Source organism: Nilaparvata lugens, chromosome 4 (genome assembly GCF_014356525.2).
Source record: "Nilaparvata lugens isolate BPH chromosome 4, ASM1435652v1, whole genome shotgun sequence".
Lineage (NCBI taxonomy): Eukaryota > Metazoa > Arthropoda > Insecta > Hemiptera > Delphacidae > Nilaparvata > Nilaparvata lugens.
Window position 1 is genome coordinate 41,746,488 of NC_052507.1, and position 25,186 is coordinate 41,771,673.

General features: G+C 34.8%; 1 protein-coding gene across 1 annotated transcript in view; it reads left to right on the forward strand.

Annotated features, from left to right (window-relative positions):
- The first annotated feature begins 533 nt into the window (after nucleotides 1-533).
- Nucleotides 534-25,186, forward strand: part of LOC111052866 (ubiquitin domain-containing protein 1) — a 39,041-nt gene continuing 14,388 nt past the window's right edge. The window contains exons 1-4 of the mRNA XM_022339674.2: nucleotides 534-1,574; nucleotides 2,244-2,480; nucleotides 10,808-10,930; nucleotides 11,403-11,521. Coding sequence (XP_022195366.1) covers nucleotides 1,493-1,574; nucleotides 2,244-2,480; nucleotides 10,808-10,930; nucleotides 11,403-11,521 — 561 coding nt within the window. The 5' untranslated portion in view covers nucleotides 534-1,492. The remainder of the gene's footprint in view (nucleotides 1,575-2,243; nucleotides 2,481-10,807; nucleotides 10,931-11,402; nucleotides 11,522-25,186) is intronic.

Below are 25,186 nucleotides of genomic sequence, written 5' to 3' on the forward strand. Positions count from 1 at the left end.
GTTTCAAAATTATAGGTTAGGTTTTTGATTTGAAATTGCAATATGCTAGAAGGGGCTAGGGTGTAGGTAGAATTATGGTTTTTGATATTTCAAAGGTGAAAACATAGGTTAGGGGGTTAGGAGTTTGCTTTGAAATTGCAATATGCTGGAAGGAATTACATGTTTTTACCAAGATTTATGTTTATTAATGCTCTAAATATAAAAGGGGAGGTTAAAGGGTTAGGTTTGAAATGACAATATGCTGACTTAGTTATAGTGTTTTTTAAGATTAGTTAGATAACAACCGTTATATTCTATTAATTATATTATTGGAAAGTACTCCTTCTTCTATTGAATTAAATGATGATATATTGATTATTATATCGAATTTAATGATAAATCATCATTGGATAATAATATCATCATCAAAATGGAATGACGATTGGCTTCAGCTAAGGTGCTCGGTAACCATCATCACAAAGAACGCTACATTCAAAGAACTGACTGAATGGAACGGGAAAAAACCGCTACTAACGCATGCGCGATACGGTGCTGTCTAAGACCGAGAGTGGTTTGTGTAAAATGAGGTTAGTTTTTTACGCATAACTCTGATAAAATTTTATTCCAAAATGAACTTGCAAACTATAAATTATGAATTGAGATGGACTAATCCAAATAATTTAGGTATTCCATGATATCTATTTTGCTTTTTATCTACTCCAAAACAATAACTAAATTGTGTTTGCTCAGTTAAGTCTAGAACTTGAATTTAGGCCTAAACACTACACCAGTCTAGGGTTTAAAATCACGTTGTTTCAAGTCCTGGACTTAACAATTTTTGATAAATCCTTGACTCGGAAAGAGGCGAGAATCTAATTTAAGTCTTGGACTTATAAGACCTTTACTCAGAAAGCAAAATTATAAATTTCAGGGTCAAACCACAGAATAGGTATAACATGATCTCTAAACTCCTGAGCCTATTTAGTCCTCAACCTCAACTACGTTAACGCTCTGAATTATTGGAAAGCCAATTTTCTGACTTCAGAGATTAAAGCCAGTTAAAGTCTAATAGAACTTAGCTAGATCCCGAGCTCGGAAACCGGCCCATAGTGTAATATTCATCCTTGTTGAAGATATATTGAGCTGTTCAGCTTATTTTCACTGACTCTGTATAAATAATAATTCTCACTTGAGATACAGTTCTCAAATAATTGATAGTAATCTACTCTAAATTCGAGTAATTGTAGCCTCAAATTTTTCTTCAGCCTACGCTGAGAAAGAAAGTCATTAATAGGCAAATGGCTGTTGGCAAAACTGCAACAAGTGCCGACCTGATCAAGAATTTTAAGGCTGACGTTCAAGGTTGTTGATCACGAAGACACTGGAATGAAAAGAAGAAAGAGAACAGAAAAAATTAATAATGGCTGATAGCATGATGTTTTGGAAATGTGAATCTATTGTTGCTCTCTGCTAAAAATATTGCTGCAATGCCGCAATTGTCGCAATTTGCAGGATGGGAGGATGCATGGGAATAAATAGAAATAGGAGTGGTGGAGTTGATAGTTCTGCAGAGAATGTATCGCGACCAAATTCTGGTAAGAAAATTGTTCCTACCTGCGATTTTTATATTAATGTACTCTGTTTTACAACTTGAAATTTTATGTGAGCTTGCCCGTTTGTATACATTTAAACTTTTTTTTCTTCAGTGAAAATTGTATTACTTATATTTCCAATTTTCAATCAATCAATTGTGGAAGTTACTCAATTTAGGTTAAATTAGGTTAAAAGTTGTTACCTAGGCCTACCTTATAGGCTTTCATAAACATGCTGAACTGTGATATGAATGAGTTCTAATAATGTTTACTAAACTAAACTTTGTACATTTTTCCACATTTGGTCATTTTTTTAAATATTGTATTCAACTTTATAGCTTAGCTTTATTCTCAAACATGCTTTGAAAAGAATGATGGGCCAGTGTTAAAAAGTACCCTTAAATTAATTTCAAATGTTTATTCAATGTTTCTGTGCTTTTAATATATTGGTATCAGATGATATATCTGTAGAATTGAGATAGGTAGGTCTAGGCCTATTCAATTCTAAAATTTCGTGTTTTACAAACACTCAACTATGTTGCGGAAGTTTAATTGAGTATACTTACTTGATACTTACTTACTTCCACTGATCGTATATATTAGATTAATTTGTAACTTGAAGTAATTTCTGTAACTTCCGTGTAAACTTGATAACCTAATTTTCCTTTTTAGGGAGTACAAGAAAAAATCACCCTTTGTGCCATGAAACTATACGCTGGAAGTCTGATGTGCCATTGACAGAAGGTCAATTACGAAGTAAAAGAGATGAGTTTTGGGATACTGCTCCTGCTTTTGAGGGCAGAAAAGAGATTTGGGATGCACTTCGTGCCGCTGCGGTAGCATCTGAGTCACTCGACTTCCAGCTTGCTCAAGCTATTTTAGATGGAGCAAACATATCAGTTCCTAATGGTGAGTATGTGCACTTATAAATAATCTTGTCTCCATTGGACTATTGCAATTGCAATAATGTCACTATATTGCTTCTGATACATTATTTATCTTTTAAGATTAAGAAAATGTACAGTTACAATCAATAGTTTAGGCTAATAATATGCATACTTATTGTTAAGTAATGTTTATTTCAACTATATCAGTTTTGAGGCCATCTTTTTTTCCTTATCTTGGGGCCCAGCGGCATATTATTACAACATTTTTATACGGTAGCTCTTGATATGCAGTTGCACATATCTTGTCGGCAGTCTTCTAATAAAATATGTGTAAATATTTGGTCAAAATTAAAGGACTCTATCCTCCTATATTTTAAAGGAGGTTATCCTCCTTTAAAATATCACATTCGTTTTTTTATAAAATCACAGATTCAATTCAATTCATCAATCCATGAACAACTTGTGCTGGGTTGATTTTTCATCAAAGAAAAATTAAAAACAAAAGTCTAAGAGTTCACACTGACACTTATTCAAGAAGGCATGTCAAATAGGCGGATTAACTCCTCACTCGAAAATTCAGTACCTAATTCAGTTTTCTCTATACATGACCAGCACTTGCTTCAGGGAGTAAAACGGCAGGTTCAGAAGCTTTGCCCAAAGCACCCTCTAAAATATCTCCACTTCCTGCTCACGGAGACTCACTGTTATCCAGTTTAATAATTTTTAGTGCACTAAAAGGAAAACTACCGTGTGAGTCTTGCATGAGGTCAATGTCAGCCCGTTGTCTTGTATTGTGATCGTGCACCTGTCCTCTTTGAAGATAGGTGTGCTGTCCTTTTCTCAACAGTGACAGGGATCTGAATAGATACTGACTGTATACTGCCATAAATCTTCAGTCTCCTGAAGATCGGCGCACAATGTTCAAGGCGATGAGAAGCAGTGATGATCCGGAGAACCTTTTTCTGCAGGAATAAGTAGAGTGCGAATAAACAGTTTATCTCGCAGCAATTTCTCAAGTGATTTTTTCCCATTCCACAAATACATTGGGAGAAGTTCATTGCAACCAACAAGTAACACTACAAGAAAGCGTTGTCACAGTAATTTCACAAATCTTGAGGGAAACCAATTCACAAATACACCTAAAAAAGACCTCCAAATATGAAGATTATGTTTACAAATGCGCGAATTTTTATTAGAATTCATACTGCATGATGGGAGCTTTGACATTGTCTGCATTGCAGAAACCTGGCTAAACGATGATAGAATTGGTAAATTTAAAATTGAACAGTATAATATGTCGGCTGAATTTCACAGAAGTACTAAAATTGGCGGTGGGGTTGCAATTTTAAACTCGACCTCCAGCATAATTGAGTTCTATAACCAGACTGAAGACATTTCAACTAGAGAGGTATTTGAGTGCTGTGGAGCCCTAGTGAAATGCAGTAATTTTAAATTCATATTATTGAACATCTATAGGCCACCCCTTCATGCAAACTTCTACAAATTCACTACTGTTGATATAATGAAAGATGCTTATTGTTATATGCAAATGGTGATTTGAATGTGGATAATTTGACCGATGAATTGGACAAGGAAGTATTAAATTATTTTTTTATTATCAAGAAATCTTATTGCTTTTAAGCATTGCACAAGGGTTGATTCAAGGACAAATCCTCACAAAGTACTTACACAACTCATATCAACATTTTGGAATAGTGTAACTGATGATGGAAATGAACCTTAACATTTTATGTGAGAACCGATGCAAACAAAAATGCTATTCACAAAAGAGCTTCCGCAAAGCCCTTGTCCGTGAATAGGAGTTTGAATAATGGACATATGAAAAAGATAAGACACATACACACACGCATTCACACAGTCATCAATATTCGACAATTGACACATCAGAGCATTCCCCTCATTACATATATCTCATAGTGATATAAACTTCATGTGAACAGTAGGGAGGAAGCCACCACCTATAAATCGACCAATAGGTATTTTAAGGCAGAAAAAAAATTTAAGACAGAAGAGAGAAGAAGAAGAAAAATGTTTAGGTTTTATGACAATTTATTCACTTAGCTTACCACTCTGAAGAAATTTTCAATTTCCAAAGGTGAATGAAGCCATAGCCAACACTTCGTTTCACGGATGAATTGTTTGCAAATTTCCAGCTTCCTTATTTCCTCAGCAAGGATATTGTGAAATTTTGGTCCCAGAAAAATGAAACATCCTTGAAAGGTGGTACAGTTGGGTTTGGGAAGTCTCACCAGCATTCGTGTAGTTTGCCGTGTGACAAAACTGTCTTGTCCAATATTTTCCATCAAATATCTATCCCCACTCATTTTATAAAACAGGGATAGAACTTTCAACACTTACATAGCCTATATCTGAAAGGGAGAATCCCCAATGATTTAAACATAGGGAAAGTATGAGCCCGTCTACTATCACCATAAATAACCCTATTGACAGATTTTTGTTGAACTATAAGATTTTTAAAATGTGACATGAATGTGGAAGCATAGCAAGAAATGCCATACTCCTACCTACAATTGAAAAAAGCAAAATACATCATGCGAAGAATAGATACAGGGAAGAACTCTCTTAATCGATAAAATATCTTAACTAATATAGAAGGTACCTTTTTATTTTTCTTATGTGTAAGTCCCAAGTTAAACTCTGGTCCAAAATCAATCCTAAATATTTGACGGATTCTGATTGTTTTATAACTTCACAGTCACAACCCACCGAATCACATCCAAATTGATGGTATTTAATAGGATCTGGGAAATAGAAAGTTGCTGACAAAGAGAAGTTTATGTAGGAGGTTTTAGCTGCATTAACTGGTAATTTGTTGCAATCAAACCAACATCGCAGATCAAATAGATCATGCTGAATCATTCTATGCAATTCTCTTTCGTCTTTGGCTGAGTATGCTAGGGCTGTGTCATCAGCAAAGGATGTAATGGATCCATTGAAGGTATGAGAAAATAAATCATTAATGTACACTAAAAATAGTATTGGACCCAAAACTGATCGTTGTGGGACACCATATTTAACCATTTTAACCATTGCCAAATCACTATCACTGTTAGAAATTGAAACATATTGCTTGTGATCTGACAAATATGATCTCAGCCACATGTTAGCCACCCCACGGATTCCAGCAGCACGAAGTTTTTCCAAAAGGATATTGTGCTCTACAGTGTCAAATGCTTTTCTTATGTCTAAGAATAGACCTGACGTTCTGTACTTATGAGGTGTATTGATCCCGTGATAGATATCTGCCATGAACTTGTTAAGCGCCTGCTCTGTACTTGAACCCTCCTGGAAACCAAATTGATCCCTATGAAATAACTTTACTCTACTGAAAAAGGATATTATTCTTTTTTTAAAAAGTTTTTCAAAAATTTTTGAAAAAAACTGAGAGTAATGAGATGGGTCTGTAATTTGAGTTCTGTATTAGATCCACTTTTGAATATCGGGGTCACTTTTGCAGTTTTGAGTCTAGTTTGGAATTTACCCTCTGAAAAGCTCGCATTAAAGATGTGACACAAAATAGGTACTATTGCATAAGATTTTGATTTTATTAAATTAGATGATATATTATCAGGTCCCGGAGACTTCCCTTTCTTCAATATTTTTATTTCAGATAATAATTCAAAAAAAGTTATGGGTTTTAGAAAGAAAGAGTTACAGAAATTAATAGTTTTGAATTTTCTATTATAATTTATCATTCATCGATTCATCTGGATCATGTATAGAAGAAATTATTTCTTGTGGTATGTTTATGAAATATTCATTGAATTTATTTGCGATGAGTTTTTCATCAATCAAAACACTATTCCCGCAATGCAGATGGATAGGCTTTTTTTAGAAGTGACAAAAACTACTGAAAAGAGGAAATTTACAGAGCCATACCAGGCTCTATTCAAATTCTTAATGTCGGTTCAAAATTTAAAGGCTGGTGTTCACGTTGGTACTGATGATAGTTTCAATTATTTCTACTTGAAATTTTTATCAATATTTGATAAAAATTCCCAAAAGTATTTGATGAAATTTCCCAAGATTATTATACAAAGATAAGGACAATTCACACATTAAATGGATTAAACAGGAAATTCTCGATTCTTAGGAAGCATTGAAGGACATGTACTGGCAAACCAGGAGTGTGGGAACACTGGAATTGAAAGAAAGGTACAAAAATGTTAAACAAAAAAACTCGATTTTGCTAAATGATACTAAAAGACACCTCTATAAATCCATGATTAATAGTGCAAAAAATTTAAGCAAGGTATCCTGTCTGTTGTAAGAAGCTTAACATCTGATGAAAATATAAATAGTTGTAATTTTAATTGAAGAGGGATGATGAACTGAAGCCCGTGAGAAATTACTTTTAACATGGCTCTTTCTCGAAGACTGAGATGTCCGATGCTCTATCCTTCACTAATCACTCCCACTACCTAACAGCATTCTCCTTCTTTTGTGTCTGTGTGAGAGAGCTCCCCTCCAGCTATTGCTGGAAATGTTCCAAGTCGTTTACTGGTCAGTAGGTATATTGGTTTGTGTATGTTACGGTGATGTGTTCACAAGAACGTAAAGCGAAATGACACGGGCATCCAATTGTGCGCAGAATGTCCGTCTGTGTCTATGCTACAAACTGTGGAAGGAGAAATGGGTTTCTCCTCTTCATGTTAAAAGTAATATCTCACAGACTTTAATAAAAAATCCTAGAACTGTGGCAAACATGTTTAATAATCATTTCGTGTCTGTGATTGAAAAGCTGACTGGACAGGTAAAAGATGAAACAAATGTGATGGAGTGTGAAGCGCGGAAGGGTGATTTTTGCTTGTGGCCAATGGCTGATGAGGAGATAAAAGGCATCATCATTCAAATAAGCTCTAAAACTAGTGCCGGAGTGGATGAGGTCCCTTGTAATATGTTGAAAGTTTGTATCGATACTGTGGCCGGGCCATTGTCTTGTTTGGTAAATAAGTCTTTTGAACAGGGCACATTTCCAGAAGCATTGGAAATATCGAAAGTGGTGCAAATTTATAAGAATGGTGAAAAAAGCAATATTGAGAATTTCAGACCAGTGGCGGTTCAGAGTGTATTCTCCAAGATCTTCGAGATTGCCTTTTCAAAGCGGCTTATTCCCTACCTGGAGAAAAATGGCTTATTAGATGAAAGACAATTTGGTTTCAGGAAAAGTAAAAATACGACAGATGCATACGACAGACCATTGGACTTGTTGTTCAAAATCTATGACAACCTGGATCCAGTAGGGGAACAGATTTATATCTTCTATGATATGAAAAAAGCTTTTGACATTTTATCACATTCTAACCTCGTGAAAAAAACTTGCAAAAATGGGAATAAGGGGGAAACCGCTCCATTGGATAACCTCTTACCTGAAAAATAGAAAACAAAATAATTGTTAGCATTAGAAACTCAGGACATGATGGCATAACCCGCACCTGCAAATCAACTATTTCACCACCAGTGAATACTGGGGTACCTCAGGGGTCGAACTTGGGACCAGTGCAGCTGTTCCTGTTGTATGTCAATGACTTATCAGAAAATATTTCTATGGGAAATATTTGGTATTTCGCGGATGAAGTTAGCCATCTGATTCATGACCATGATAAACAAAGCCTTTGGGCCAGAGCACAAGATGGATTGGGCGAAGTAAGTGAATGGTGCCATTCAAATGAGTTATTGCTGAATAAAGGAAAAACTATTATCCTTCAATTTTATAATTGGGAAAAACATGAAAGCACTCCTAGGCTTAAATTGGAGGCTTCCAGCCTGAGAGTGGTGGAGAGTGTAATTTGTATTTGGGAGTGTCTATATGCGATAATCTGAATTGGCAGCAAGATATCGAGTGTCTCTCGACTAGGTTAACAGCTGTCTGCTATATGTTGCGCCGTCTTCAACCACTTCTCGACAGGGCAGTTCTTATGAAAGTATACTATGGCTGTTTTCAAGGCATCATTCAGTACGGAATTCTTCTCTGGGGAAACAGCCCGCATATGGAAATAGTATTATTGCTACAAAAGAGAATCATAAGAAACATAATGAAGCAACCCTATTTAGCTTATTGTAGGCCCTTGTTCAAGGAAGCTGGCATACTTACCCTGCCTGCACTTTTCATCTTGGAAGCAAGTTTAACTGTGAGAAGAAAGCCAAGTGTTTTTCAAGGCAACCAGAAATATCACCATTATGACACTAGGCGGAGGAATGATGCTCACGTGTTGGCAGTTCGATCCAGACTGGCCCAGTGCGTACCTAGATAATATATATGTACAAAGATCTACAACAGCCTACCTAATGAATTGAAGACATTGGACAACACAAACCTGTTTAAAAATAAACTTGAAGGTTTCCTTACTAAGAAACCTTACTACAGCTTGTAAGAGTATTTTGAAGAGATGACTTGCCCACATCGACAACTCGAGACGGGATTGTGAATGACGTATTAATGACGACCACGGCGCTGATGTGCTTCTAGTGGGAGAACTTCAAGTATTTATGTAAGTATAAGTATTGAATATTTTCAGGGTACGAATGGGATAGCTGGTGTGTGATTTAGTCAGTCTTGAGTATGGTACGTTAAAGTCATTTCGCCTCCTCGCGTTATGGTCATGAAGTTGGGTTCTTGCTTGTAATGTATCAAGCCGACCCCTCCAATATCACTCAGGTGCTGATTAAGTATTGACTGAAGACATTAAGAATCCCCAATCCTGTATAAAGCGGCTAAAAATGTACCAGGTGTACGAGAGAAAATGACATGATGTGCACATTTTTTTTCAAGAGAAAAATCTCAACTGCTTCATGAATACAATTCCATAAATGATATGACTATAGAAGAGCATCAGGGCAACTACAGATAACTCTTAGGTACAATATCTCTCAACTTCCGTATCACCAATTGAGCTGACATGAGAATAGTCAATTGGGGACCTTCATCCTAGGCAACTAGAGTAGTGTCGTCAGCACACAGTAATTCCTTTCCCAGCATGCTGAGATCATTTATGAGAATAAGCAGAGGGCCAAGTATTAAATCTTGGGTACTCCAGAGTTGATCTGTAGTGCTGTGCTTTGACTTTGTCAATAATTATAAAACTTGTCATGTCCTATCCGCTCAGGGAGTAGAGTTGGACGTTGAGTGATCTGTCTGGAAGCACTTTTTTAAAAACTTTAAACATGGTCTGTTGAATATTTTTAGCGTGCGAATTGGGTCTCAAAAATATGTATTTTTCATGTGATTCTTGAAAACAATAATGTTCAGATACTGTAGTTACAATATTGAGAATGAAAGAATAAATAAAATAACATTTTAAGAAAACTGGAACCGTAACTAGATTAGTCTGATACAATGATAGTAGGCTATGTTGATTGTCTTTGTTCAAAAATGTAATAGACCTAGATTATCTTTTTCATATTTAAGTTTATATGTTTTGTCTTTTAATGGTATGTGCTTAGTGCTTACAGTTCTAGTCCTCTAGCTTTGCCCACGTGACCTTGAAACGTCATACAGGCAAGGTAGGGTTCGCGGGGTGTATTCATGCCTTTGCAAAAATTTCAGGCTCTAGAAACCCTGGATTATGGAAGCTCCATATAGTGCTCGCTTCACCTTCCTACTCTCTTTTAGAACTCTTTTAGCGCCTGCATAGCATGGAAGATACACGCGTTTGTTTAACGCAATATGCATACACGAATTATAAAAAACAAAAACTTTTCTCGACTAGTGACTTTTTATGCCTTGAAAATTTCAAGTCGTAAATTCCTCAACTTGAGTACCTCGTTTACAAGAGATCGTTGACCAATTATCAATTTCAATTATCAATTATCATTTGGCATCCTCCAACAATTCTCATGATAATGCCAGAGTTTCAACAATTTCTATTGATTATTTTGATAGTAACTGTGTTGGAAACGAAAGGGAACAACACTATTTACATATCAAGTTTGATTCTTATTCAATTCCATCATCTTCAGAATGAGTTGATTTTTGATAAAAGTTCAAAGGACAAAAAAAGATGCGTAATTATCAGTTTTATAGTATTAAGTTATTTTTAGCAATACTAGAAAGTTTTGATAAATGGTCGATCTTTTTGAACGGATAGTATTGATTTCTAGTGACCATCCGTTGGTAGGCAAATCTAAAGGACGGGGTATGTAGTTATTGCTATTATAATCGAAATTTGGATTTACCCTCAAAATTGTAAAAATTAATTTCCAAATATTTTCACTTTATATGTGAAGAGTTTCAATTGAATTATCTATCAAGATCCAATTATATGATTTTTGTTTATAATATAATAATCATCATTATTATTGTTACAGGTTTCTTGACAGAGTGCTATGATGAACTAGGGACACGTTATCAGGTGCCTGTATACTGCCTCTCTTATCCAATTAATATTGTTAAAGAAGATAACGGTAGAGAGTCACCGGCAGAAAGTTTAGGTATAAAAATAATTATATCCCAATATTTTCATAATTTTATTCTCAAATCATAAAACTCAGAAAATATTTGTTATAGCCTATTACATAGAATGTTGTGTTTCAAGGTTCTAAGTCTTCATAAATCTCATGTACTGTGTACTGGTATTTTTTCAATTCTTTATATTTATTTACTCACTTTATTCCACTCATTTTATGACTATTCATCCATGACTGTTATCACTTACTGATTTTTTGTTATCAAGTCAACTCTGTCATGTTTTTACCAAATAAGCGTATTCTAAAGATAATTGCCTCCTTATTTTCCAGCTCCTTGTAGATCAAAATTTCTTATATCTATCTAGTGTTTGAAAGAGTTGATGTATAGTAGTATAGATAGTATTGTCCTGATTAAGATAGAGTACATCATTTTTGTTATCCTTTATTCACGTTACTCTTGCGTAAGCAAATGTTGATATCTTGTGTGTTTTTATAGAAGCTGGAGAGGGAGGTACAGAAATAGTACTTAAACTCCGTCTTTCATCGAACTGCCAAGATGTCAAACTACCTGTCTATACAAATGATACAATCGGGACTGCTAAGAAGAAATTACAGGTAAACTACTTCACACTATTATCATTCCAATAGCATCCACAGTCAAACCAGACATTGTAGAAAACAAATAATTTATCAACTTCAAATTTTGAAAAACAGGTTTTCCTAAAAATGAAATGTTACAATAATAGATCCTTTTTTCTTAATCAAAACTCATTAATCGTCTTTTTATCAAATCGCTAGTATCCAAGATTGTCAAAAATTCTATGAGTCGATCATCAACCTTGGGCATATTCACTTATGGTAAGATTAAATTTGGTATACATCGTAGCTGTTAGGCCAGGGACACACAAACGGTTTTTTGCCGTGTTAAGTGCAAAAGACAGGAAGGCATGGAGAAGGACACACTTCGCCGGGCCGGCTAAAAACCGGACCCGGCGAGAAAATCAGCCGCCGGAATAGCCGGCTATTCTCTACTTTGCCGGTTATCCGGCTGTTTCGCCGTCCGGCAGGTAGGAGGGCATTGTACATATGGAGATGAACACACGGTTCGGCAAAATAGCCGGCCGGCCCTGCCCCTTCACCTACTACCACTTGTAGTTAAATTACACTAGCCTCTCTCATTTATTTATTGTAAAATCTCAAAAATTGGGTGTTACAATTATTATATGTTTAAGTATGTTATGCTCATTATACAGGGTGTTTACAAACTCCCTACCAATATTCTTGGGCATTGTTCCTGAGTAAGAAACATATCTAAATATCATATTTAAATTGTCCAGAAGTCAATTCAGTTTGTTTTATGAAGTTTAAAAATTATCACGATTTTTTGGTAGCTTTGTCTAGTTGTTCAACCATTATTTAGAAAAAAAATAATAAGTGGAAAAAGCAAAAATACCGCTGTATGAGTAACTGAAGACTTTCAGACAATTTAAATATGATATTTAGATATGTTTGTTACCCAGGAACAATGCCCTAGAGTATTGGTAGGGAGCTCGTAAACACTCTTTATGATCTGTAACATCCAACATATCATTGCATTTTATTGTGAAATGTACTTGTTTTGTGAAATTTGACTTTTCAAGTTTCTAAATAGCCGCCATTTTGGAAATTTATATAAAAAATCCGCCAAAGTTTAATCATTTCCTCTTTCTCCTGTGGTGGAGCAAACATAGCACAGCTAATTTCTGAGCTCTTGACAGTACCATTACATAAATGCGACTGAGAACCTCTAAGTACATTAGAAATATTCTGTTATTATTGCTGCCGTGTCCGGCGACCGTCGAACGGCAGTTGCAGTGTGTTCTGGTATTCAACCGGCGCCGGATCCAGTGAAACAGCCGGCCCGGCAGTTTTGCCGTGTCGTGTGTCCCTGGACTTAGCTGGAGAAAGATTTTGAGACTCTCAACTCGTCAAATATGTAGTTGAACTACATATCGGTATAGAAAACTACATCACCGAAATTTTTACTCCGTATAAAAGATTATGTAAAATTTTCGACTGCAAAATGTTTTTATCTCATAGTGAATTAATTGACTAAAATAGGTACTTTTGTTTTATTTTGTTCTGTTGAAGGTGATGAGCGATATTTTGATAAGTTGTAGACTAGTTCGTGGGTAATGGGAAAGGTGATTATGATAAGATAGAATGTTGTGTCCGCAGTTCTGTTTTGGGTAGTAAAGAGCTAAGTCTCCACCCCCTTCCTTCTGTGCTAAGGGGATGGGGTCTGTTCAAAGGTACCATTTTTTGGTTTCTCGCATATATCGAAAACTATGCATCTTACGGACATTATGTCTATTCTGTGCAAAATTGAAGCTTACAAAATTTCGTACAACAATAATCTTACAACTTGATCAATATTTCTGTTAGTTTTCGAGATATCTTAAGCCCTCAAGGTGTGACATTTTTGAAAAAACACGTTCGCCTTTAATTTTTTGCTTTTTTGGCCTCTTTTCATATTGTTCATGATAAAAATCTCTACTGATTATGGGCTTATAGAGCATCAAACTCTCTTCAATTTTGTGTATAATTTCTCTATTTTATTCATCTACCCACGACTGTTGCAGCAGTTTAATTTTTATGTCCAAGTTCAAGGTTTTTTGCCACTATTCATTAACGTCTGTCTGAAACAGGTTCTTTGATATCCAAAGAGCACATTTATGCAGGCAGACCCCGATCTACTATGACTGTTGAGTTAGAAGAACAAGTTCTTAATGAAATTTATGAACATCCAGAGAAGAGCACGAGAGAATTGTCAGTGCAGTTTAATGTCAATCAATCTATTATTTGGAGGATACTAAAAGAGCAACAATTACATCCATACCACCTCCAGAAAGTTCATTGCCACGAGACTGTATTCCCCGTGCTGGTATTTGCCGATGATTTTTAGAAAAAACTTGTTAACCCAAACTTTTTAACAACCGTTTTATTTACCGACGAGGCACACTTTACAAGAACAGCTATCGTTAACGTCCACAACCAACATATTTGGGCAGATGAGAATCCTCATGCCATCAATCCTAATCGTCCACAACGTCAGTTTTCAGTAAACATTTGGGCAGGAATCATAGGAGATCATCTAGTTCTGTTCGAGCTTCCTCCCAGGCTTAATGGCATAGTCTACTTAAACTTTTTGAGAGAGGAGCTATTTATCTTACTTGAAGATGTACCTCTTTAGTTGCGCCAAAACATTTGGTTTTTGCATAATGGAGCTCCAGTACACTTCAGTGTTGATGTTCGTGAACAGCTGAATGACAGCTTTCCAAATCAATGGATAGGCCGATGAGGACCAGTACCATGGCCAGCTAGGTCACCAGACTTAAATCCTTTGGGGACACTTGAAAACCTTAGTATACTAGTAGTTCTGTGAACAGTAGATTTCACACAGTATTCTCATCCACAAGTACCAGATGCCAACTGTTTTAATGTTAACAAACTCTGTTCACGTTTGAATTTGTATTCCATATGATATAATTCATCCAGTTCCGTGATGATCTTTCTAACTGATGAAAATTATTTTTTTAGAATCAAAAATATTATAATTTTTCTCCAGCATTATTTAGTTCATTTGTTTATTTTTATTCACCTATTAAATTAGTTTTTTCGAATGTGAGAATATTGATACTGATGGGCACGCATAATAATACCATGACTGCAAAACAAAATATTGAAACCAAAGACCTTAAAGCTGCGATTAGACCAAATTTATTAAAAAAATGTTAATAACGCAATCCTTTTAGATTACATTAGATTGAACATAACTTATGATACTCATGATGAACATATGTGTTTGTCAACTTCCGTTCAATCTAATAGAATATATAAGGATTAAGTTATAACCATTTTGTTAATAACTTTGGTGTAAACCCAGCTTAAAGATGCATACCTCTTTAATGTCTTTGATTGAAACTATAGACCTTATACAAATACCGTACAGTAATAGACTGGCTTCTCCACATATCTGTGTAATCACTTGTCAGCTGATTTATGATGAATAATAATTCTATAGTCTGATTTTTACTCTAATATTGGCGTATGAATGAGGCTCCTTTTTCCTTTTATATTATCCTTGAAATGCAAAATTTCCAAAAACCTTGTATATACGTTGACGCGCAATTTAAAAAGGAACATACCTGTCAAATTTCATGAAAATCTATTACCGCGTATATATATATATATAAATTCATGAAATTTGACAGGTATGTTCCTTATATATATATATATATATATATATATTATATATATATATATATATATATATATACAAACATTTAAACATCAAGAGAAATGCCAAACCGTCTACTTGAATCTTAGACATCACTTCGTTCGGTCAACAATACTCCGATTGATACCATTGAAGAATTACGATTAAGGATTTTGAACGGAATAGAAATGATAAAGCAGACTCCTGGAATATTTGAACGGGTCCGACAATCGATGAGAATTGTTTTATTTTGTTCTACTAATTAGAGCTATATTCTTTAAGACGTCTGAAGATATGCATTCAGAACAACGGAGGTCACTTTGAAAATGGTCTTTTGTCTTTTGGTATGAGTTTAATGTCATTCAGATATGTTACTTTCATATAAGAATCAAACCTTTCATAAAAAACCGAATATTTTATTTGCAATCAGCTACAACCTGAGTTATTTTAGTTCTCTCCTCATATAACAGCAAATTTTTGTGGTGTAATGTACTACATAATAATACATTTTATTCAACTTTTCAAATTTAGTTTCCACAGCTTACATAATTCTTTTCAGAATCAAATTCTCTACAATTTTTATCGCGAAAAATTATTTGTTTACTGGTCATTAAAGAAAGTTATTGGGCATCAAACGTAGGTGTCTGTGTTTTTCTACTTAGATTTTTTGCATATTTCAACTTATTTCTCAAAAACTACTCACACTACAGCTTCCAGACTAGTTTTATTCAATTTTTCAGATATTTTTGCATATGAATCCAGCATAAGTTTTCCAAAAACTAGTCCCCAAACAATTCAGCATCGGTGTATTTCACCAGAGGAACTGAATTCCGGGCGAAATCTTTCACCCTGTATAGCTCGCTAATGAAGCGTTTATGGATATATGTTTATAAGAACTTTTTTTTCTTACTTTTACCTCTACTATCACGTATTAAATTATTTTACCATAATTAAGAATCAGCCTGTATACATTTTTAATACCTTTCTTATTCAGATTAAATTAAATGTAAGTCGGAAATCTTCTTTCAATAATAATTATTAACAGTTGTTTTCTTTTGTTCTACTAATTAGAGCTATATTTTTTAAAATATCTAGATATTTCGAATGACATAGAGGCATTTCTATGCATTTAAAAGGCATTGGTGGAATGGAATGATATTGAAATTTTCCTTTCCATTATTAAGTTATTGGTTTTTATGTGTTCATCTGCATAATTCATTTGGATAAGAGTAAGTTATGCATAGATAAGGTACTGGAATGTATAACAATAATGATCTATTATCCGATAGTCCACATATGATTCGGAAACAATAATAGCCATTATTTCTAGCATGCAGCTGTTGGTGTAATTGTGAGGAATTATTATCTTTTGCAGTGCGGTATTGATAAGTTTTAATAGAATAACAAGTTATCATTGATTATGAAGATTAAATGCTCGGTGCGAATACGCAGCTAGCTCTGTTCTATTGTAGACAAAAGAGCAAGGCTTTTTTGGATTAGTAGAGTTGAAAGTGTTAATTATTCAACCAGAAAAAATATATTTTTTTTATTTATATTTATTTTTACAGTATCTCCTTTATTCTGTGATTGACAGATAGAGAGGCTTGATAATTATTGTACTTATAATTACGTATTGAACCTCTATCCTTTATTTTATTCTTTCACGTTTGCGATAATTCTTTATCCCTACAATGAATATCACTACATCTTTAAAATGATATCATTGAAAATGAATATTCCGTAAGTCTTTTATTATCATAAATATTCCGCCACTTAACATAATAGATATATAGATTTTTAACTTCTACTTCTTTTCAATTTTTCTTTCTAATTTTATTTCAGTTATTTATTTTTGAAAACACTTTTTTTAATATAATATTTATACTTGATAAATTTCTGTTTGTTTGTCAACATAATGAACGCATTACGGTGGCTTACTGCCGAGAGGCCGGGCTACCATTATAAATGATAATGAACGTTTTTGATGAGTTGGATACTCCGTCCATTAGATGTATAGAGTGCAAATATATTAATGATTTCTTTTATTTATCTGTAGTCCAGTCACTATATAGTTATATACAATGGTGCATGCAATTTATATTGTAGTTCTGATTTTTTAATATATTATTTGGGTTCATAGGAGAAGTCCAGAACAAATTTCTTCATGCAAATTTTTTTTTGTGCTAGATACAGGGTGGCCCAAAAACCTTGTATTTTCGGCACATTTTTCAGTTTTGAGCTATTTCTGCCAAATCTCGTAATCGGACAGAAAAAATTGCTCTTGCCTTTTTTCTAGATTATGAAATTCTAAATAAAATGAGATCATTCGGAACTCTCTATCTCCAATGAGTACTGAGCTATGATTCTTCAAAAATGCGTGAAATTTGAAGAAAAAAATCAATTTTGATGAATTTTAGTTTTTGATCAACAATATCTTCCAATTGATACCATTTAGATGTATAATTTAAAATCCCTCTGGGCGTATTTTTGTGCTCTACAATCTGAGACCAGGTACAGCGCTCTATCTCATATAGATTTCCAGGTACACCTGATAAAAATGCTCTTTGTATTGTGAAAAACACCTAATTTTCAGCTTCAACCATCATCACCAACTACATAGTATTCACATTGATATTTCGCACAATGACATGTGTTCATGAGATTATGTTCTATGAGAATCACCCGTTAGATGCACTTCATTTCAGTATTTCCTAGTGGAGAGGCGCGCTTAAGGACACCTCAAGGATCAAAATTTCAAACACTTATAACTTCTGACACAATGTTCAGATTTCATCGTACTACACTACATTCTTCTTGGCTCGTCAAGACGGTCAAAAATCATGCATCATAAGTCAAATTCGGTCGAAAAATGGAAAATTTATTGTTGAGTGTACTAAAGCCCATATTCCAATACACAAAAAATGACGAATTTCTATATTCAAAGCTATGTATCTCGGTAACCCCTTATTATAAAAATCATTACTTGATCTTGGAATGTACAATAGAATTTCCTCTTCCATCTTCTGTAAATGATTTATGGAAAATATTTTCGTAGTGTGAGATTTGATTGTTGAAAAAAATCCGGAAATTGTAGATATTTTTATCATATTGACTAGTTTGGCAGTACTATGATAGGGAAAAGTGATTGAAGATGGATTTTAGACAACTGAGCTCGTAGAGGATGAATTTATCTACAATTTGGAATTAATCAAGAGTTTCAATAATGTATCAGGCTCGTTTTAGAAACTCTTGATCAACAGTAAAATCACGGAAAAAAATGTAAAAACTCAAATCGCCATTTTTGAAATCTTCTGTAACTTTCGAATGGTATTAGAATTGAAAGTATAATTTGATGGAGTGGGGGTAGAGGGGGACAATTTTCACATCCTCACTAGATTTGGAAAATCTATCAGAAGTATTTCAAAAGACATGCAGCTTTGAATATTTAGGAATTGGCCATTTTTTGTGTATTGGAATATGGGCTTTAGTACACTCAAGAATAAATTTTCCATTTTTCGACCGAATTTGACTTATGATGCATGATTTTGGACCGTTGACGAGCCGAAAAGAATGAAGTGTAGTACGATGAAATCTGAGCATTGTGTCAGAAGTTATAAGTGTTTGAAATTTTGATCCTTGAGGTGTCCTTAAGCGCGCCTCTCCACTAGGAAATACTGAAATGAAGTGCATCTAACGGGTGATTCTCATAGAACATAATCTTATGAACACATGTCATTGTGCGAAATATCAATGTAAAGACTATGTAGTGGGTGATGATGGTTGAAGCTGAAAATTAGGTGTTTTTCACAATACAAGGGGCATCATTGTTGTCAGGTGTACCTGGAAATCTATATGAGATACAGCGCTTTACCAGATCTCAGATTGTAGAGCACAAAAATACGCCCAGAGGGATTTTGAATAATACATTAAATGGTAACAATCGGAAGATATTGTTGATCAAAAACTAAAATTCATCAAAATTGATCTTTTTCTTCAAATTTTACTCATTTTTGAAAAATCATAACTCAGTACTCATTGGAGATTGAGATTTCCGAATTATCTCATTTCATTCAGAATTTCATAATCTAGAAAAAAGACAAGAGCAAATTTTTCTGTCCGATTACGAGATTTGACAGAAATAGCTGAAAACTGGAAAATGAGCCGAAAATACGAGGTTTTTGGGCCATCCTGTATCTAGCACAAGGGAATTTTGCATGAAGAAATTGGTTCTGGACTTCTCCTATGTACCCAAAAATATTATAGGCTATTGAAAAATCAGAACTACAATATAAATTGCAAGCACATCCCCCTTTTTTATGTCTATATTGACTGGACTATTGTGGTTGAGGAGGGCTTTGAGAATCGCGGGTGTATTGGGCTTTCCGTAATCTACCAAAATATTCGTAGCTATGAGCGGAATATTGATGAATTCTTAACTGTTCTACATAGACTGAAACATGGATTTAATTGTATAATTTTATCAGAGGAATGGTTAAAAGATGAAAGCAACCTAGTCACAATTCCAGGATATAATTTATTTAGAATGTATAATAGCCTTAACCAGAACGATGGGTTGGTTGTCTATATTGATAGCGAGCTATCAGTTTCGTGCAGTGAGCTTTCAATTGGCGGTCTGGCCACCTGTCTATCTTTGAAGTTTGAATGGGCGGGTGCTGCATGTGAGCTTCTGGCTGTCTATCGCAGTCCTAACTCTAGCCTCTCTGCTTTCATAGATGCACTAGAAATGTATTGTAACGAACAGTCGAATAGCTCTATTTGCCTGCTAGCTGGTGATATTAATTGTGATCTACTGAAAATTGCTTCCAACTCTACTAAAGCGTTACCTTGATGTCCTGAATGATGCTGGTTATTTAGCCGGCATTGATAAGGCCACACGTCCGGCTAGTGGCACGTGTATCGACCTATCGACCACTTCTTTATCAGACTCCCACGATTTTTTAAAGCATCTTCTGCTATTTTACAGTCCTCAGTAACTGACCACTAAGCGATATGTTTGAATTTATTATCTGTCAATTCACCCAAACCTTCCAATGTTGATAAATTTGTAACAAGAACAAATTTGAATGAAATAAGAGAATCTCTAAGTAGGCAAAATTGGGACAGCGTCACTGAACAAACTGATGTGGCTGTGTTGATGATATGGCTGCTGACCGATTCATTAATATTCAAAACATTATTGAATCTAAAACTTCTAAAATAAAACTATCAGCTATGAAAACCCAAATTAAGCGATGGATCAGCATGGGACTTGTTAATTCAATTCGGCATCGCGACAAACTCAGAAAAATACTCTAATAAACAACTTTTCAACCAAATTTAAAAAAAATGAATTTACATAATATAGAAATACTCTACACTCTGCAATTAAACAAGCCAAACATTCGTATAATAAAAATATAAATGAAATTTCAGACCGGCCTGTCAAGAAGCAGCCTTTCCCTATAAAATCATCTATCCAAACTCACGAAATAACTAACTCACAGAAAATTGAGGAGGTTAGCAATAACTTTAATAAATATTTTTCGGCAGTGGGTGAAAACTCGGAAGATTCCATCGTAGCACAGAGTGTGCCAGAGATAATAGATCAGGATCATGCTGTTGAAACTGTCTTTGAGTTGCAGCAAGTCTCTAGACAAGAACTGATTGACAGTATTGACACAATCAAGAGCCTTAAAGGCCGATCTGCCCCTGGCTGTGATGGGATCCCATCTAGAGTTTTCAAATAAAATATAGATTCTCTAATACTCCCTATTCAACACATAATCAATCTTAGCATTGAGATGGGTCATTTCCCAAGTGCCTTCAAAACTGCTAAGGTGATCTCAATCCATAAATCAGGGCCAATAAATGCCTTCTCCAACTTCAGACCAACTTCTCTTCTTGTGAATATGTCTAAAATTATTGAAAAATACGTCAAGAAACAAGAATTTAATTTCTGAAAACCAATATGGGTTTCAAGAGTCCAGGAATACTTCCGACGCTCATTAGAGATAAACTATGACCAAACTCGAGATGATTGGAATAAAGGATAACTCACTGGAATGGTTTAAAAGTTATTTCAACAATCGACAGCAGTTTGTTTCCATTGATGGCACAATTAGCGAAACATAACCTGTTGAATATGGTGTTGTCCAAGGAAGTACCACTGGGCCATTACTATTCCTCATTTATATAAATAATCTTTCAAAGTTACAAATTAATTGAAAACTGTTCTTATTTGCGGACGACACAGTATTGGTGTCAACTGGAGGCACTTTGGAGAGGACCTATTGCAGTGCATCAATAGATCTTGTCAGAATAAAAAATTGGTTCGACCACAACTGTCTAACGGTTAATGCCACCAAAACTAAATTTATGCCAATTTTAACAAAAAACCAGGCTGATCCTGGCCCAATAATATTAAAAATGCACTTTTGTGGAAACGCAAGGATGCAGGATTGTGACTGCAGTACTATTGAACGAGTTGATAGTTACAGATACTTGGGTGTTATAATTGATTACAAGTTGAGTTGGGGGTAACATGTTCAGAGTGTCAAAAGTAGGCTCAGGAAATTATTATTTGCCTTCTCTGAGCTTAGCCAGGTGATGGGTGTGGATCAGTGTAGGAAAGTATATTTCGCCTATGCTCAGTCGCTGATCCAGTATGGTATCCTGGCTTGGGGGGGGGGGGGGTGTTTCCTCTACACACTTGAACCACTGGCAGTCACACAGAGAGCAATTATTATAAAACAATCTTGAAAAACGGCCATAGACATCCGACTACCTTGCTTTTTTCAAAATTCCCGGTTCTAAATATCAGACAGATCTTCATCAAAACATTATTAGTTCACTTGAAAAAATACAAAACTTCCGGTATGAAACTCGCCACAGGACCAACTATAATTGTTAGATATTGAATAAATAATACTCTTCATATTAACCAACCATCTTTATTTTAATACATTCAAGACTAAACAGTTATTAACGTCCTGGTAACTAGTGTATTGAAATCATATGATGATAATAATTATCATCTGTAACATCTTCCTCTTTGAGACTTTTTATTAGTCATATATTATCATAATATATTCCCCTTTTTACTTTTTACTTGCCCTATTACCATAGGTAAGGAAAGTATTGCTTTCCGAAAAAAATTAAGGTAACTTACACCGATTTCTAAATTTTTATACGTTTCAAGGTCCCCTGAGTCCAAAAAAGTGATTTTGGGTATTGGTCTGTTTGTGTGTGTGTGTGTGTGTGTGTGTGTGTGTGTGTGTGTGTGTGTGTGTGTGTGTGTGTGTGTGTGTGTGTGTGTGTGTGTGTGTGTGTGTGTGTGTGTGTGTGTGTGTGTGTGTGTGTGTGCGCGTGTGCGTCTGTGTACACGATATCTCATCTCCCAATTAACAAAATGACTTGAAATTTGTAACGTAAGGTTCTTACAATATAAGGATCCGACACGAACAATTTCTATTAAATGCGATTCAAGATGGCGGCTAAAATAGTGAAAATGTTGTCAAAAACAGGGTTTTTCGCGATTTTCTCGACAACCGCTCCAACGATTTTGGTTAAAGTTTTACCTGAAATAGTCATCGATAAGCTCTATCAACTGCCACAAGTCCCATATCTGTAAAAATTTCAGGAGCTCTGCCCCATCTATGCAAAGTTTGATTTTAGATTCTCAATTATCAGGCTTCAGATACAATTCAAACAACAATTTTGAGTGGAAAAGATTGAGCATGAGAATCTCTACAATTAATGTTCAGTAACATTTTCACATAAAATCAAAAATAAGATCGAAATTCGAGAAAATGTGATTATCCAATTGCAAACTGTTGGCAACTGTTGATTCTATTGAATACTATGAAGAGATAGCAAACCTTGTTTGTCTCTAGCGTTATTGCCCTGTTACTAGCTGGCTCAAATCTTTGAATAGTAGACTTGAGATGCGCGGGAACACTAGCTTCAGGTGATTAATTTTCATAACAGCAAGGAAAGTTGTGAGTGCGCCACACCAGAATTTTTTTCTCGTATATGAATTGTGTTTCTTCGCTGAACACCGCCATTATTGTTTCTAGCCAGGAATGAACGTGGTTGTGGTAATTTCTCAATTATTCTTCCTTTTTCTCATTCTTTGTTATGAATATTCTGCATATATATCTCCTCTCCAACTACAAAATCGTCGGTGTTTTTAGATACATTACGATCATAGTAAAGTTTTTGAATCGATTGATTCTTTGCCATCTTGTCGATTGTCTCATTATGTATCATATCTGCATGAAGGATGGCCTGACATGCGTAATGTGGTATAGGAATCTTGGTTCTTATATGTCTGCTATTGAGAAGTTGTGAAGGTGTATATCCCAATCAAGCTACAGGAGCATTACGATAATTTAGTGAATACAATTTTAAATCTTGCTTGTTTGCAGCTGCCTTTTTAAACATCGTTTTGAATATTCCAACTGCCTTTTCTGCTAATCCATTTGATTTTGAATGGTATGGACTTGATTTGGTAATTTTGAATCCCCAATTCTCTGCAAATTGATGCATTTCTCTGCTTCAAATGGCATGTTATCTGCTATTAGTGTTTGAGGTATTCCAAATCTGCTGAATGTTTCCTTAATTTTTTAATTACGGTGAAGCTGCTTTTGCTATTGATTGGGTATGCTTCAATCCATCTCGAATAATAATAAATTACAATCAAGTAGTTCAATCTATCGACTTCTGCAATGTCCGCTGCAATTTTACAAAACGGTTTATCTGGAATGTCTTGATTGATCAGTGGTTCTTTAGTTTTTGATTTTTTAAACCTTTGACAAATGTTACATGATAATATCAAATTGCGAATATCTGAATATATACCTGGCCAATAGTAGAACTGATCAACAAGAGAATTAATCTTCGAACTGCCAAGGTGAGTTTCATGAAAGCGACTCATTATAAAATTCCAGAGTTTTAGAGGTACAATTAACCTTGTTCCAATAAACCATTACACTCACTTGCAAGTCATTTCTTATTCTGTAAAAGTGTTTCACATCACCGGTTATCGCGTTCATGTCAGGCCATCCTTCATGCAGATATGATACAAGGTCTCTTAGATTTTCATCTTCTTTGGTTTTTCTACAAATTCTTTTAGCTTGGGTTCACTTATTTTCACGTCTGTAAATCCCAGCGTGAGAATAAAGTCTTTCATTGATTGGTCCTCTTTGGTCGTAGTTTTGATCCCTGTTCGGGATAAATAATCTGCAATGAACATATATTTTCCGGGTAAATATTTCACTTCCAAAGTATAATTAATAAGCTTCAGTTTGAGCCTTTTCAGTCGGTTGTTCAAAATTCTATCCATTGGCTTGGACATTACTGACACCAAAGGTAGGTGATCAGTAAAAATAGTGACAGAGTCATGGCCATAGACGTAGTTGTGTAGTTTGTTTATGGCAAAGCAAATGGCTAGCATTTCTTTTTCCACTTGAGCATAGGATTCTTCAGTTGTTGTCATTGATCTTGATCCAAAGTACAATGGTTTTCCTTCTTGAAGCATACAGAAGCCAAGTGATTTTTTCTTGCATCACATTGTATTTCAATTGGGCTCTCTGGGTCGAATGCTCTTAATACTTGAGGACTGCATATAGCCTGTTTTAATCTCTGGAAAGCATGACTGTGAGTTTCGTTCCATTCCCATAAAGTATCTTTCCTCAAAGTTTTTTCATGGGTAATATTAACTCTGACATATTTGGAATGAAATGTCTTAAGTAGTTTACCATTCCCAACATACATTGTAGATCTTTTTTATTCTTTGGATTTTCAAGTCTCTGTATTATTTCACTCTTCTCGGGGTCGGGTAGCATGCCTTTTTCGCAAAATATTACACCTACATATTTTATTTGAGGCACACAATACTGAAATTTTTTGAAGTTGAATTTTACATTAAATTTCTTTGCTCTTTCTAAAATTTGAGTCAGTATCATATCATTTTCTTCTTTTGAATTACTAGCAATGCAGAGGTCATCAAAGTAAATTGAGAT